Source organism: Antedon mediterranea, chromosome 5, assembly GCF_964355755.1.
Source record: "Antedon mediterranea chromosome 5, ecAntMedi1.1, whole genome shotgun sequence".
Taxonomy (NCBI): Eukaryota; Metazoa; Echinodermata; class Crinoidea; order Comatulida; family Antedonidae; genus Antedon; species Antedon mediterranea.
Window position 1 is genome coordinate 25,209,248 of NC_092674.1, and position 17,558 is coordinate 25,226,805.

General features: G+C 34.1%; 1 protein-coding gene across 1 annotated transcript; it reads right to left on the bottom strand.

Moving 5' to 3' along the window:
* Positions 1 to 1,975: 1,975 nt before the first annotated feature.
* Positions 1,976 to 6,796, bottom strand: LOC140049850 (uncharacterized). Its single transcript, XM_072094800.1, has 5 exons — positions 6,686 to 6,796; positions 3,294 to 3,671; positions 2,815 to 3,069; positions 2,246 to 2,380; positions 1,976 to 2,154 (listed from the first exon to the last, which is right to left on the bottom strand). Exons 1-5 carry the CDS (start codon positions 6,768 to 6,770, stop codon positions 1,976 to 1,978), a joined length of 1,032 nt encoding a protein of 343 aa, XP_071950901.1. The 5' UTR covers positions 6,771 to 6,796.
* Between the last annotated feature and the right edge of the window lie 10,762 nt (positions 6,797 to 17,558).

Consider the following 17,558-nt stretch of genomic DNA (forward strand, 5'->3'; position numbering starts at 1 on the left):
AATATTGTATTATCCATATATACATTTACCTAATGGCAAACTTCGGTAAATCGTGCGTTACCACTAGAATATTTACTCGATGGTATATAAAGTGGTTCGTACTTTCGGTACTGATTTTAACCACCTGATGTAACCCTGTTTACTAATTAAATTGAGTTAGATAATTAGTTACGGACAATTAAAACGAGTTTAGGTTCAAATTTGTCCCAAATAGGGGTGTTTTCCGAACGTGGTATACACGGTCCAATGGATGTCTATCTTGAAAAATACCCATATACAATATAATACGAGGATGCTTCGCATTTTCCTATCTCCTCCTACGATAATTGTTTTGATAACTGAAACCCGGTTGAACAGCTCGAGTACAGCATCATAATGTTGAAGACAGACCGATTTTCTTTAAAAAAATACTATTTGATAGATTTAATATAGGCCTATTGTACGTTTATACAAATGTATTGATTTCAGATGAACATTCCAATCTCTCAGACTCCCAGTTTGTAGATAAATTTATGAGCCCTTCCTTTGATTTAACGCAATTAGGTAAATCTATGGGCCCTTGGAGAATAAACTATATGCAGGTAAAAAACGAACTCAACTAACGCAAACAGCAGTAAAGCGGTACTTTCATCTAGTTCAGTGTCGTCATTAATCATTGGTAAAAATATAGGTAAAAACCCCGATAATAATAATAACTGAGGAAGCATTGTGTCGACGGATCGTTAAGGAGAAGAAGGAGAAGAAGAAGGAGGAGAAGGAGGAGAAGGAGGAGAAGGAGGAGAAGGAGGAGAAGGAGGAGAAGAATGTGAAGAAGGAGAAGAAGAAGATGGTGGTAGCGTGGGTGCGTATACGCAAGGAAATATAGCCCACAATACAGTGCCCTAACCTGTTCAACTGTACTTCCTGTTTGTGTCGGCGGGGTCGCGAGCACGTGATGCTTAAGTTATCTCGCCCTAACATGAGCCGTTGAACGCAATTTAATTAATTGAATTGAATTACCGCTCTCGTAAAATTTAACTAGATCAGTACTTATCTCGGCCTAAGTTCGTTATGAACCCAACTATAGTATTGCATACTTTGACAATATTGTAAATACTGTACGCCATTTGAATAGACATTTTCTTACTGTGAATGTGGTTACGGTACTGTTAGATAAACACATATACAAAGAACATTTGTGACTGTGGGTAGGCTCTACTGCTGGATATATAAACACATAATATACTAATAAAACCTTTATTACTGACAGTTTCCTCTCAAAGTTTGTATTAAATAATAATTATTAAAAATATAAACGTCGTAGTGGTGTATCATTACATGTACTTTACTATTTCAATCGACTATAACAGGGACAGTTTAACAAAAGTTTTAAATGTTTTACTTTGGTTATTGGTATATAAAACATTTAAAACAATATTTCGTTACTAAATGGATAAAGAATATATTTAAAAAGTTTCTTCCCATCCTCTTCCCCATCCCTCAACTCTAATGTGATATACAAAACACAAATTGGGTTTGTTTAAATGAGTTCAAATAAAAAGTTTCTCCTTCGGCGGTAGGCCTAATTCCCAGGGTGCTTATTTTAGTTGACTACTTTAACCATTTTATTTTATTTATTTTTTATTTTATATATTTAGGCAAATTGCCAAGAATAACCATAAGCAAATTCAATCACTATCCTTCTTAAAGGTGGCAATCCGTTCATGAGACAAACATATACACACAATGCTCTACATAAACAAAGTCTTTATTACAAGTCTTTGGGAGTGGAGTTGTAAATTGTCATTAGACAAAATCCTGACATATGACAGGACTTGAACCCAGGACCCTTGGATTGGCAGCCAAGCAGCATAACCACCAGGCCACAACTCCACTCCACCAAATAAAATAAAAATAAATAAAAAAATAAAATTATCATTCCGAGAACCATCGTCTACACTTCCTAGAAGGGGAGCGAGCGCAGAGAGCTCACCCTCTAGTTGACCTGATTATGGTAACAAAAACGTAAGTAACCTTTTTTACAATCGTTTCCTCCAAAACCATTGATGCACGTACAGCCAACTGGGTCCGGTGGACACAAAAGAGCTCCAATGCAATTCTGACCAGTACCACATACAACGTTGCAGTCACGACCCCAGTTGTTATTTCCACAACCTATCGTAAATAGAGCACATGACATTATATTATTCAAAAACATGTAAATTATTTACACCATACCATACCATTATAATAATTAAATGATTACCGTTTTTGCAAGTATCGCCTTTAAATCCTGCTGGACAAATACAGACACCCGTCTTATCGTCACAAACTCCACCATTATAACATACGGGACAGTCCATTTCACAGTCTGGAGGATTCCATTTTGATGAGGGACAAGCTAATACATTGAATAATAAGTAGGTATAAACATAAATCATGAGACAAAACAAAGTATTTATATATATACCATAAATCAGAATTAGAATAAGGACACAAATCGACTTAGAGTGTTTTATAACATTAGCTTAAATTTCTGAATGTGACCATGCCTTAAAGTTTCCATACTTTGACAATCTTCCACACTATTCCTGCTTTTTATTTTTATTATTTATGTTGAATTTTACACAGTGTACAGAAAAAGAAAGTTGTCGTAATGAGAAATGTTCTATTTAGAAAGACACGGGGTATTTGACCAGTATTTTTTAAGTCTGAGTCTTCACAAATTGAAATTGTTTGCAGACCATCTGTTTTCATATTTTTTTTCCAATTCCCAATATTAAAATCGTTATTTGTAATAAATTTATAATGAATAAAGAACAGTTCGTAACCTACCTCTGACAATAAGTCTCATGATGCCACGGTTATCATCCAGGATATCACCTGTTCCTGTATAACATTCATATACGCCATCATCTTTCATTCGTATGTTATCGATCACAGCAGACGTACTACCCCTCAGATTGTGTATTTCATCACCGTAATTATGTCTCCAACGTAAATCATTAAGATAACCACCTTTACTGAGATTGATAGTGACAGACTCTCCAATACCGACGGTTATAGTTCTATACTCCATTGCAATAGTGGCTGTGAAATAGTAATACGTACAGTATTAGCAATGTTGTGTAATCAATCTCCTATGAATAAATAGGCCTACATTTGAATCGATAGCAAAATTTCAGTCAGGGGAAAAATGGAAAAGGTTTCCTACTTTCTAGGATTTTTGACAACTCTTGTAACATGACCACAGTGCTGATTTTTCCATTTCCCTCTAACTGATATAGGCCTCTAAGCAAAATTACATTACTCACCAGAAGAGGATCCTAAGACAATTGCCGTGTTGGCGACTTCTCTATCTTTCTTTGCTTCAAATGAAAATACACCAACTCTCTGGTATTCTATGTTAGCAACGCCAAGAAACGTAAACTCGGTATGTATTCGGTATATAATTTGGCTTCTTGTGTAAAATATATTGCCGTCTGGCATATCTTTATATTTCAAATCACGAGTATTACTACCCGAATACCCGGTATCGTCCCAAGTCAGGTTACTCTTCCCATGAATAGTCTTGTATAGTATTCCGACCGATAAATCTCTGATATCACTATCGTTTTGAAGTGCGTATCCTCGAAACCAGGCGCTCCTTTGCGACCATGGGCTACCCGAATATAGTGTTACATCCAATGGATCTAAAGATTATGGAAAATATTTATATAAATAATAATAACGTACAGTTATTCTCAGCTTACAACATTAATCCTTCAGTCTGTCATAACAGAATCTGAGTAATGTATGCTTTTGTTTGAAAGCTTTCTTCTGAATATTAACGTAGAGCCTATTAGTCTCTTCATTCTTTATTCAATAATAAAAACATTAAAATGTACATGTCTTCCAAAACAAAAGCAGGAATAACATGGTACTTATTTAAACACAAAAACACACTAAACAATAAAATAATAGTTGAAAACAAATTGTTAGCTGAGTAGGGAACAGTTCTCCCACTTTATGCCTAGAATTCCAATATATACCAACAGACACAAACGCGTCTCTATGGCTTACTATGTCGTTCGGTTGGTCGGTCGGTAGGTAAACACTAACTCAAATTTACGCACGCCACTGCAGCCAAATATATGGCCTTTTTTTTCTTATAAGTGAGGGATAGAATTTCATTTTATTGATTTTAAAAATCTACGCTTAGTCTCCTACAACCTATCTCCACACATATTAACTTATAAGAGAAGGCTCTAGTAGGAAATTAGGGTTCCACCCCTGGGGCACAATAAAAAAAAATAAATACAAATAAATGTCTTACCAGATCAGGTTGATAACATTTACAAAGCGTGTCCTATGGGTTACGTTTGACCTATTTAGTCGAGATGTTTGATTTAACATAGACTTGCCCCAAGTCTGTATTTATCTTTTTTTAAATTTTTTTAATTTTATTTCGACCGCGATTTTTGTCTATCAAAACTCAAGTAATACACGTATGAAACGCCATATGCTCAAAAATATTTATATGTTTACTAATATTAAGACAAAACTCTTTCTGGAGCCCAGACTAGATTTAACAAAGTAACTTTTTTTTTGGCATATCTTAGGAAGCAGAGGTCGTAGAAATATAATTATTTACCAAAGTACTCACAATACGTATGTTTGTATATACAATTTAATGGCAGTTTCTCGCGCAAAATGATCTTGCTTTCAAATGGGGTACATATTTTAATAACCGATGTACATTGAATTTAACAATTTACTCTCAAATTATACAGATATATACATACAAAGCTTGGCCAAACTGACAGCAAATGGTATTTTTTACACTTGACATAATTGCACGACTAGGCCTATTATATATATTATTATTTTAACCGTTTAGCTGACCTTCTAATAAGATTCTAAGGGACAACCAAAACAGATACTATAACCAAATAACACAAATTTGACAAATATTTAAAGAAAAGCATATTCAACTTCCTCCTAAGTTCATTAAGATGCATTAAAAACCAGTATGCTTAGCAGTCCAAGAGTTGTTCTTGGAGCCATGCTTTTCTTGACTTTGCTAAGGATTTCAACTCAATAGATAGAAAACTAATGTTAAATGTTCTATTATACAAATAATGGATGGATAATGGATAAAAGTAATATACACAGGCACTATGGTTAAAAATAACGGATGGGTTTCAGAATGTGGAGTACTTCAAGGTTGCCCATTGTCTGCCTTATTATTTACTCTTGTACAGTAGTCGAGGTAATGGCAATAAATATAAGAATAATCCATTGTGTAAGGGAATTGAATTATATTATTATGATAATATTGTGAAAATACCTCAGCTCGGTGATGACACAGTGATTTTTACAAGTGAATATAGCTTAACATTTTTTCCTCTTGAAATTAATGCTTTTTGTAGTATTTCGGTGTTAAAGCTAAATAAAGGAAAATGTTGTAAAGGAATCTTGATTGGATCAATTCAAAATAACCTAGCAACCCCTCTTGGTATCACCAGGTAAATTTCTAGGAATTAATGTTGGCGATAAAAAACAAAACTGGGAAGATAAAATTGTGGACTTCGAGCATACTTTAAGGCTATGGGAAACATCTTACCTTCTTAGGAAAAATGATCATAATTAAAAGTCTAGAAATTTTAAAATGAATATACAATGCTAGTATTATTGAGATACCAACACATATTTCCAATGGTAGAAAAGTTATTGCACAGATTCCTATGGGCAAATAAAAAAAAAATTAATAAAATAGAAGAAGAGGAAGAGGTTAATATGATTTTTATGTAGTTGTGAACTCGTTAAAGCTAAACTGGGTTAAGAGATTAATAAGCCCAGATCCAGGCAAGTGGAAATGTATTTCAAAATATTACATGTAACCTATAGAAAGTACATTAGTGATAAGTATGCTTAATTTTAAAGAACATAAACAATTACAAATTATGCCTCAATTTTATTTAATTATGATTAATGCGATTGTCAAAATATAATATTGAACTGTTAGATCCTCAAGTTACAGCAAATTAAATCTCAAACCCAAACGTATACTGTTAGAGAGAAAATCTTTATACTTCAAAGATTGGTTAAAGTCGGGCTATAAAACATTGGTGAGATTTTGGTCAATAACAGATTTTTAAATCTTAGAGATTTGATTCCCACGTTATTTAAAAAGCGTAATGGGATACTTCAAGCTAATGAATGCTGTTCCCACTGAATGGAAGAGAGTATTGGCACAAACTAGAATAGAAAAAGAACAAGTTATTGTTGAAATTAAAAATGCATTATTCCAATCCAATTCAGCAAATTACTGAAAAAATAAAAATGAGAGAGAGAGAGAAAAAGGAAAAAAAGTACTTATTTCCAACAAGCTTGCGTAACGCATACAATCCTAAATTATGAAACATAGAGGAAACTATAGATTGATAATTATTGGAATGTAAGATAAATATACATTTTTAGCCCTCACCTGGCCTTTAACAGTTTAAAAATGCCTGCTGTACAGGGCAGGGGTGCATGTAAAGGTCAAGACAACTGGATATGTAGGCCTACATAAAAATTACATTAAAAATAAAAGTTGACTTCCGCCACAAAAAGAAAACAAAATAAAGTATGAAGGTACATGATAGGTATATCAATGATCAAATAAGACAAACACAATTAAAAAAAATTATGATTCTAAACTGTGTAAGCCTTGTAAACATACCTGATGACCCGGATTGAAACGTCAAAGAAGAAAAAGCTAGGTTTATGACCAGGCAGATGCAGTTTGGAAAACGTTTAGCCAACATCTCTACTAAAGTTCTCGCATATTCACTTTATGGTGTTCTCCAGAATTGTGCTTAGTAATTATAATACACTTGGTAATAATGCGGTCACACGTCTTATACATGAATGCACTACTCAAATGCATAGCTAATAACCTACAATATTAACATGACAAAGTATTCCCTCATGTATTCGTTGTCAACGCAATTGATACCTATATTAAACATGGAATGGTTTATTTAGAGTATTACACATTTTTTTCTTTGGTCTTTTATAAAGTTAAATACAATTCCAGCTAATTTAGCCATGATTTAAACAACTGTTTAAAGCAGCCTAGCTAACTAGGATTAAAACATGAAGGTAATAGGCCTACAGATGTAAAGAGGAGCTATTGTTGAAGGATGATTACTTTTTTAAGCAGCAATTTTCTTAATACAGTATATCTTCTTATTTTGTTCATTAATTCATCAACATTATTTGTAAATACTCTGAAACAAATGGTTTATAGCAGTAGCTATGGTATACACATTTGTATCGAAAAGAATATATAAGAAGAAGATATAAACACGTATGTAAACATGCCAATAACAGTGAGTATACATTTAAGCAAGCATTTAACAATCTTATAATCACACGCAGGCATATAAGGAAATAACATGATTTTAAATAATATAGGCGAGGTATTGTTGCTTCTTTAGTCAATACATTCTTTTGTTTGTATTATTTATAGCAAAGTCATTCTATCCAGTCGAGTCAGATTGTTGATGTAGGCTACTGACTATAATTATGTTGATGAAAAGACTACCATAACCTGACATCACAAAGCATAACAATTCCAAACATAATATACATTCAGACTAGAATTAAACAGTCCTTTATTCACAATCACGTAAGCCTAATAATATAAGGAAATAAATTGCCGAATGAAACTTCTTTGTGTTTATAAATAGATCCGTTTTGTGACATTGTGAGTTTTAATGAATTTTGACAAAATAAAGTATTTACCACCATGCTCTCACCAAGCCACAAATGTAGGCCCCTGACTGGATACATCAACGGACTATTACTGACGAAAAGATTTTTTTTTAATCAAATAAATATAACAAATTAATAGATGTTAACTAACTACAGTATGTAGAAAGAAATATCAACATTCTAAGCAAATTCATAGGCTACAATACAACAGCGCCACCTGTTTTGTACTTTCGCTGCAATTGAATGTTATGACTGGTTTCGCGATGAAAGCACATTTTTAGAGAGAGAGTTATATATATATACTAATTTGGATCAAAAAGCATTTAAATTAGCTTTAGATCGTTTGTAGGATTTTGATTAATTAATGAGAACATCTCTACAAGTCGTGGAATTGTTGGAAAAAAACACAATTAAGCTAGATGAGTTCCAGTTGACTGTCAAAGCTGATAACTACAATGAAACTTTAAATTGTATTAAACTACTGTGGAGTAGCTTTGCGTCAGGAGTTTAGTAATTGGTCAGATGTTTTATACTAACTACATTTGAGAATGCTTGCGAAAAAAATCGCAAATAATTCTCGGGTGGGACCCGAACCCACGACCTCCAGATCACTAGCCTGGCGTTGATACAGACCACCAAGCTTGCGTTGGTGGCTAGTGGTTAGATTCGAGCCCAAGTAAGCAGCGGGTACTTCACCAACAGGGTTGTAATTTATTAAACTACTGACCACCAATTACAATGAAACTGAAAACGAAGAATGGCATTATATCACACGGACATGACTTGACTGACTGCTACTGATAATGATAAGATGGTACGCTCGCTTCGCTCGTGTACCATCTAGGTCGTGCCCACAGATGGACGTTCTCGAATACACAGTTATTTAAGCGTAAAAAACTGACGATTTCAAATGTACGTACCGCAGGACTATAATACATTGTCGTTTACAGAAACGAATAAATAGACACCATGATTTATGTAGTCAACTAAAATGAGCACCCTGGGAAAGTTGTCACAACATGAGTTCCAGTTTGTGTTTTGTATGTAACATTAAGGTTGACGAAAGGTGCAAAGAGAAACAATTTTCAAATATATTATTTATCCAATCAGCAACGAAATATTGTTTTCATGTTTTATAGGCCTATAAATAATATACCACTAAATACAGTAAAACGTTTGTGATTTAATACTTTGTTATAACTGTCACTGTCATAGTCGATTGAAATATTAAAGTACATGTGACGATACAGCACTACGAAGTTTTTATTTTTTGTAATTATTAATTGATAAAAACGGTGAAAAGCAACTGTCAGTAATATAGTTTATTTTGTATATATGTTTATATTATATCTAACAGTACCAACACTTACAGTAAAAAAATTTGCGATTAAATTGGTGACCAAAATAGTTAATAGATATTTACAGTATCGTATATACTATATCTTAGTTATCTTTATTTTCTAAGGGCACATAAATTGACATACTTGTGTTAAACCATGGAGGTATACCTTCATGGTTTAACCAAATCCTCGTATTATTGTATGTGGGTATTTTTCAAGATGGACATCCATTAGACAGTGTATACCATGATCGGAATACACCCCTATTTGGTGCAAATCGTTGAACCTAAATTCGTTTTAATTGTCCTCTAGTAACCTCTAGTAATGAAATAATTATAATTTGTTTTATACGGAAGTGAACAGCTTGGTTAAAACTATTAAAAAGGCTTATTATAATATTTTCTTAATCTTAATTTATACAAAAATCTTTAAATAATTCAATTTTATTTATCAATAACATAACGGCTTGACGTAAATTCATAACTTAATATATAGGCTTTTGCAAGGTTAGTAGTTCAGTAGTGGCAACGGGCTTAATATTGTTATATTCAATTTGATTGTCCAATTCAGTATCGTCATAGACCAGATCCGGTTTAGGCTTTGGTACAGTGTTTTCCAGTTCAGTAGGAGAAGTGGGAACGGGCTTAATGTTGTTATATTCAATTTGATTGTCCAATTCGGTGTCGTCATAGATAAGATCTGTTTCAGGCTTTGGTTCAGTGTTTTCGAGTTCAGTAGGAGAAGTGGCAACAGGTTTAGTATTGTTATATTCAGCTTGATTGTCCAATTCGGTGTCATCATAGACAAGATCCGATTCAGGCTTTGTTACAGTGTTTTCGAGTTCAGTAGGAGAAGTGGCAACATGCTTAATGTTGTTATATTCAATTTGATTGTCCAATTCGGTATCGTCATAGACCAGATCCGGTTTAGGCTTTGGTACAGTGTTTTCCAGTTCAGTAGGAGAAGTGGCAACGGGCTTAAAATTGTTATATTCAATTTGATTGTCCAATTCGGTATCGTCATAGACCAGATCCGGTTTAGGCTTTGGTACAGTGTTTTCCAGTTTAGTAGGAGAAGTGGCAGCGGGCTTAAAATTGTTATATTCAATTTGATTGTCCAATTCGGTGTCGTCATACACAAGATCCGGTTTAGGCTTTGCTACAGTTTTTTCCAGTTCAGTAGGAGAAGTGCCAACGGGCTTAAAATTGTTATATTCAATTTGATTGTCCAATTCGGTGTCGTCATACACAAGATCCGGTTTAGGCTTTGGCTCTGTGTATACGGGTTCAGCAACGGAAGTTGCAACATTTGACTTGCCATTTTTATATTCAATTTGATTTTCTATTTCGGTGACATTACATACAGGACCCCGTTGAGGCCTTGGTTCAGCATATACGTGTTCAGTATTGGAATTGGTAACATTAGACTTACTATTTTTATACTCATTTTGATTTTCCAATTCATAGACATGATCAGATTCGGGGGTAGAATTAGGAATTCTATATTGATATTTATAGTCTAATTCAGTGATATCATAAACAGTATATGGTCCAGGCTCCGATTTTGTTGGTTTCGCAGAAGAACTGGGTCTCGTGTGTCCAAATCTAAAGAGAAAGATAGTTACACGATGACTTTTTTTCATAAGCCTATATTTTGAATTCTAGTAACTTTATAGGAGTTATACTGAACTTTACCGTTTAAATATTGTCAACAATATACCAGCTGTGAAAACTGCAGAGATAAGTGAGCCAATCACAACACGTATTATTACGTAGCCTGCAAAATAATATTAAACGTAATCACATTTTATATTGGATATTTGTTGATGCTTATGTTGAGAAATTTATCGACGACGTGCACATTTCTTGACGTATGTCAAATAAACAGCTTTCAGCCATACAAGTCATTTATTTTGGACAAACCTTGTTCAAAACGGCTACATATTAAAGCCACATTTCCTACATTAAAAAAAATATAATTTAAGGTCACAAACTAAATTTAATGTAACAATAAATAGCCTACTATATGGTCCTATTGCGATAATTTGTTTCGTCTTTAAAAAGACTTTAGGTTAAAAATGTGAAAAATAAGTTGATTCTGAAAATGTAAGCGGCCGCCGCCCGCTATAAATCCCAACATGCATTGCGCGCGGATTGATATTTTTGTTTTTCTTTTGTGATTCACCCACTTTCGATCGATCGTGAAGGACAAAACAAATGAAAGAATCGTAACTTTCGAGCGAAAATACCGGGTTTCCTCCAATTGTATTAACGGATTCTGGAAAAACAGAAAGATAATTAATGCAGAAAATCATATTAATCAACAGAAATCCGAAAAAGAAATATATGTTACAAACCTTGATTCTTTTGGTATGAGTTTTCTGAAGGTTTACAATCGGTGCCAAACATAACTTCCTTTGATTCAGAAGTTCCGTTAACGTTTAAATATGATGCTAATACTGTGAATTTGTACTCTGTGCAAGACTCAATTTCTTCGCCAAATACAATCTCAGTTTCTGTGGTAGTCCCTTGCTGAAATATTCCATCACCTGACAATTCATAATGGTATGTCACCTTAAAATACGAGATGTCGCACGTGGAAGCTTTCCATTTCATCAGCAAGTGTGTTCCATTTCCAAACAAATCACTTTTTATTGATGGAGCTTAAAAAAGGAATACAAAATAAAATCATTGTCATTAATATTAAAAGACTCAGTTTAGCATAGAACAAGTTCTTCTGGTTTCTGCTACTGTTTTTCAAATGTTATTTTGGTTAGATATAGACAGTAGGCTATTTTCTGGAGTCATGGCATTATGTTTGTAAAAAAAAACATCAACTACATACATTTACATAAATACATCAAACATATTTTAGAACAAAATGTTCTGTTTTGTTGTTACCCACTGCAATCTGCGAGTTATTTGTACCCACTTAACCTAATTTAATAATTGAATAACCAAATATGTTTGTTGCTCAGGGAAGAGTGAAATTCACACTTTTCCCTGGTTTGCCGCAACGCACTTTGCACACCGCTATCGCCTACCTGAAGGCGGTGTTCGTATCGTTAAGTTCTGTCCCCAATTACCAGCAATCTCGAAATTATTAACAACTCGAGCGTTGAGGATATAAGCAGTACAGCTTGACAATCCTGATAGTTGAACTTCTAATTGAGTACTGCTTGTTGTATTGATTACATCTTGTATATTTCCATCTATGTCCGAGTATAAAACTTGATATCGAAGAATATAGTCGCATCGGATTCGTTTAGGAGCTTTATTTTATTTATGACTACAGTACATTTACAGAAAATTTATGACAATTAAAAACAAGTGAATACTATTATAATATACCGTTAAGCCCAAGATGACGTAGTTTTCTCCATTATATTTCAATTCTATCTCAGGTTCTTCCAGAGGTTCTATAATTTCAAATCAAACAGTTGATTAGTATACATATATATATATAATTCAAGCAATTCTGTCTTTTTGATATTTTTGTAGTAAGTTGTTCACATTCACTGAGTGTAGGCCTCTACAATGTGATTGTTTAGAAAGTTACCTGAACAGATGGTATTGGTTGTTCCAAGTGTACTTCTTGGTCCATCTACCTCAATACCACCAACCATCCTCGAAAATTGAGAGTAGAATGTATATTGCGTATTTGGGATGAGATCATCAATAACAAGAAATACATCTGGTTCAATTACTGATATAAATGAATCCATTTGCGACGATTTATATGCAAGCTTCCGATTTTTAATTGTTCCTGTTCCATAGTCTTCACCGAGAATCCAAGTGACGTCAAATTTTAGGGTAGTTGCTGTCTGATTTACAACGGTTGGCGGTTCAGAGCGGTATGGTAATGCTAATTATTGTGACAAATATAGCAATTTAGTAGGCCTATACACTGTATTTATTAACGGTGAAATGAAAGAATTGTTTAACCTACTTACTCCTGATTCAATCCTAAACAACAACCCAGTAAACGGAATTAGATGACACTTTGGTGGATTGCGATAGTCCGCAGTAGAATAGTCCGCAGTAGAATTGTTATATAGGCGGTCGTGCTTTAAACCACGATGGATGTAGGAAATTGTTGTAAGAAAAATTACATTTTTATATAGGGCCAAAAGGCAGATAAAGAAACACAATTTAGGCATAATTATTGAATGATCAGTGATAGGACATATCCTCCCTACAATTTGTAGCTTTGGGTGACAAAACATACAGGGAATTTACATTAATTGTGCAGGTTTTTTCTTTACATAACCGAATTTAATTTTGTTTCCACGATTTGCCTTTGATAGTCGCCTGAAGCAACATCATCCGGGAACATCGCGTAAATGCGACGAGGACCTTGATGTTTGAATAATTATTGTCCTATCTCTTTTTGGTTTTTTTCCTTGTTTTATTCCAGAACAAAAGCAAAATCATTCTTTACCTTTTTAGGCTGATTTAAATTATAGTTGTTTTAATTTGATTAAAGTAGGCTAGAATAAATTAATAGAGATAAGCCTATTGCTAATTTGTAAATGGTTTATTTTGATTCAGTAGTAGTCATTGGGGTATGTCTACTCCAGTTATTTTCTAAATAAATTATTTTGGAGTATTAGGGTATATGGTTTTGTTTATAAGTTAAATTAAATTAAATCAAACATATGCTGTTACCTATGCTGCACTTAGGTCCAGCCCAAGCCTCATGACATCCATTATCGCAACTTCCATCTTGATTACAATCTTCAGAGTCTTTGCAGTGACATGGAAAGTTACACAAAACACCGAAGAATCCAAATGGGCAGAATAATGGTTCTATGCGTATCCAAAATAAATGAATAGGCCTAATTAATGTTTGTTAAAGTATAAGTATAAGCTTAATTTGTAATGCAAAGTTTTTACAGCAATAGCCCTAGAGTTTATACTTTGATCAATTCTAATTTATAGGTCCATGCTTTGATGATCCTAATTAGGATGAACAAAATGTTTTAATTGTAAGAACTTAGAATGTAACGTTTTATCTTTATTGATCTACTATTCTATCTTTTGCGTGAATTATTATAGTGTGGTTGAGTTCAGAATGATTATATTATTGTTTGAACTATTTTTATATTAGTGTACTGCAGTACGTCGATGGTTTCGTAAGGTATAAACATTCCTAAAATATGATACATATAAATATCATACCCTGACACGAACTGCCAGTGTAGTTTGAGAAGCATGCTGACCCGGAAGTACATCCTTTATGTGGATTACAGTCGATATTGTCACAGTGGCATCTTTGACGACAATCCGCTCCATAGAAACCAGCTTCGCATACTAAAAATAATTATTTGTTTATCGTGAACATTTCACTCGCCATTATTCCATGTTATTATATATGCATCATTTCATAATCTTGTGAAAAGAACAGAAGATGCTGAATTGACCTTTTTTTACTCCAGTGAACCTAGGTGACCTTTGGCTCAGATATTTAATTATTGTGATAATCATCCATAGACGCTGTTTGATTTGGTTTTGTTAAAACCAGATAAAGCATACAGGACTAATATTATAATTGTATTTATGTTGCTATATTCTAACCCTGTGACATTTGGGGTCAGACCAAGTAATAACTTTATTTTCAATCATTAATAGTTGCTTGTTTTCAAGTTTTATTAGCCTAAAATCATATAAGGCACCTGGAATTACATTATGCGGCCGACATTTCTTTTTAACTACTCTGACCCTTGTGACCTTTGGGATCATACCAAGTAATAACTTAATTTTGTAGTTAATTATCAATTGTTTGTTTCCAAGTTTTGTTAGAATCGGACCGAAATCTCTTGTTGACTACTTTGACCCAATGATCTTTTGAGGGTCACCACCATGTATAATCACCTTTGTAGTCTATCCAATTGAAGAAGTATAATTTAATATCTAAATATATAAATATTATAAATATGAGATAAGATGGAATAGAAAATAGAAGGAAATTATAATAACATAATGATTAGCTCATACTAACCTGTATTACAATCGCTTCCTCCAAAACCATCAATACACGTACAGCCAACTGGATCAGGTGGACAGAAAAGCAACCCACCGCAATTCGCACCACGTTTACTGCTACACACATTCAGGCAGTCACGCCCCCAGTTGTTATTTCCACACCCTAATTAGAAAATAACGAATCTGAAACTTCATTGAAATTAGCATGTTTACAAGCTCTTTAGGCCTACATGTATTTTACATTAGTTATTTCTTACCGCGTTTGCAATCAGCGCCTTTAAATCCTGCTGGGCAAACACAGACACCCGTCTTATCGTCACAAATTCCACCATTGTAACATACGGGACAGTCCTCTTCACATTCTGGAGGATTCCATTTTGGCAAGGGACAAGCTAGTAAATTGATAGTACAATTTAAAATATATAGCATCGTGGTAACATTTGGGTCGGTCGTGGACACTAAACTCTCGGTGGCCACTTTTCTCAGAAGAGTATTCAAAACTACTACAATCTAAAAACGCCACTGTGAAAACGTTTCTCCCACAGGCCTACTTTTGCTAATACCTTTTTAAAGGGTTTTGTTTATTAACTATATTACATGTAGCTTGCACAATATGCGTATTTGCGGGAGACGTTGTTAGTCGCGTGCAGCGCGACTAACTATGTCGGTCGGTTGGTCGGTCGGTCGGTCGGATGGTCGGCAAACACTAACTTGAGCACGCGACTGCAGCCATGTATATAGCCTTGTTTATATTTATGATTCTTTTAACATTTTTGCAGTATGTACAACATCACATCACCGCCAACAACAACAGCCCAACTTGCATAGACATAATCATTATCAAGATAAATAATAATTTGATAATAAATAGAAATGTAAAACCTACCTCTGACAATAAGTCTCATGATACCATGGTTACCATCCGGACTATCACCTGTATAACATTCATATACGCCATCATCTTTTCTTCGTATGTTTTCGATCATAGCAGACGTATTACATCTCAGAGTGCCAATTTCTTCGCCGTAATTATGTCTCCAACGTAAATTGTTAAGATCACCACCTTTACTGAGATTGATAGTGACAGACTCTCCAATACCAACGGTTATCGTTCTATACTCCATAGTAATAGTGGCTGTGAAATTGTGATCATCAACAGTGTCATTTTATAAAGTAATCTCATGGAATAAATAATAATAATTTAAATCAACGAAAATAGTAGGCTTGGGTATTAATTATATCTAACCTCGTCCCACGGCGAGTTGGTAATCATGACGGACACCTAAATCATTTTTCCATAAACAAAAATGACATTACTTACCAAAAGTGGAAGTCAAGATGATTGCTGAATTTGTGACTACTCCATCTTTTTTTGCTTCTAATGAAAATACACCAACTCTGTGTGTAGTCTCGTATACAACACCTAGAAACGTGAAATCGTTATGTACTCGAAACAACATCTTGCTTATACTTGAGTCAAATATTTTATCGTCTGGCATATCTATCCGATGTTCACGGCGAACATCACCGCTGTATGCAGTGTCATTCCAAGTAAGGTTATACCTGCCAGCAATATTCTTGTATAATATTCCAATTGATATATCTGTTGTACTGTCGTCTTTAAGAGTATATCCGCGAAACCAATTATCAGAAGATGTCGCCAATGGTTTTCCGGTTAAAAATGTTACATCCAATGGACCTTTAAATAAATAAATAAACCGATTTAATTATTTGTATCTTTACTTACAATTTGTTTAGTTGTTTGATTACTTGAAAAATAACAGAACAAGTAAAATTAATTACTTAGTCTGCACATTATTTTTATCTGATGAGCCACTATTGGCGCCAAATCTCAAATCACAACTATTTTTTAACATTTGACATTATTCGCAAGAATTGATTACTACTACTGCTACTACTGCTACTGCTGCTACTGCTGCTGCTTCTAATGCTACTGCTGCTACTTCTTCTGCTGCTTCTGCTGCCGCTGCTGCTACTGCTGTTGCCACTGCTGCTAGTTGCCACTGCTGCTACTGCTGTTGCCACTACTGCTACCGCTGCTCTACTACCACCACCCTATATGATATTTAGCATATACCTGAAGATTCTGATGAACAGCTAAAACAAATAATTACTATAATAACCAGATACCAAACATAGTTAACAAACGACATTTCGACCACCTTCCAATCCTATGTTCAGTTGGGCCTCAACATTCAGTATGGCCAGCAGTCTTCAAAGAGTCGTCTTTTATATATCAACACTGAATCATTAAACATTCTCGATTTTACCTAACTTTGCACCTAAATACTAATAATAACGTAATAAAGGCTACGTCAAACGGATTTAACACCGTACGTTTTCTTGGCTGCAGGGGTCTGTTTCTATAGAAAATCTTCAAAGAACGGTACACTTTGAAACTGTTCTTGTAGATTGGTTGTAGACAAGGATCACATTGTACCCATTTTTACGCCTTATTTGGGGTTTTTTTAAAAACTATTTTTGGGGAGGG

What these genes read in the sequence shown, in the direction of transcription:
- LOC140049850 (XM_072094800.1), bottom strand. Translation starts at nt 6,770, where the DNA reads ATGTTGGCTAAACGTTTTCCAAACTGCATCTGCCTGGTCATAAACCTA. An exon ending in TGTCTTAGGATCCTCTTCTG is followed by an intron (nt 3,070 to 3,293) that starts GTGAGTAATGTA and finishes ACTATTTCACAG; the next exon opens with CCACTATTGCAATGGAGTAT. An exon ending in AGGCGATACTTGCAAAAACG is followed by an intron (nt 2,155 to 2,245) that starts GTAATCATTTAA and finishes TATTTACGATAG; the next exon opens with GTTGTGGAAATAACAACTGG.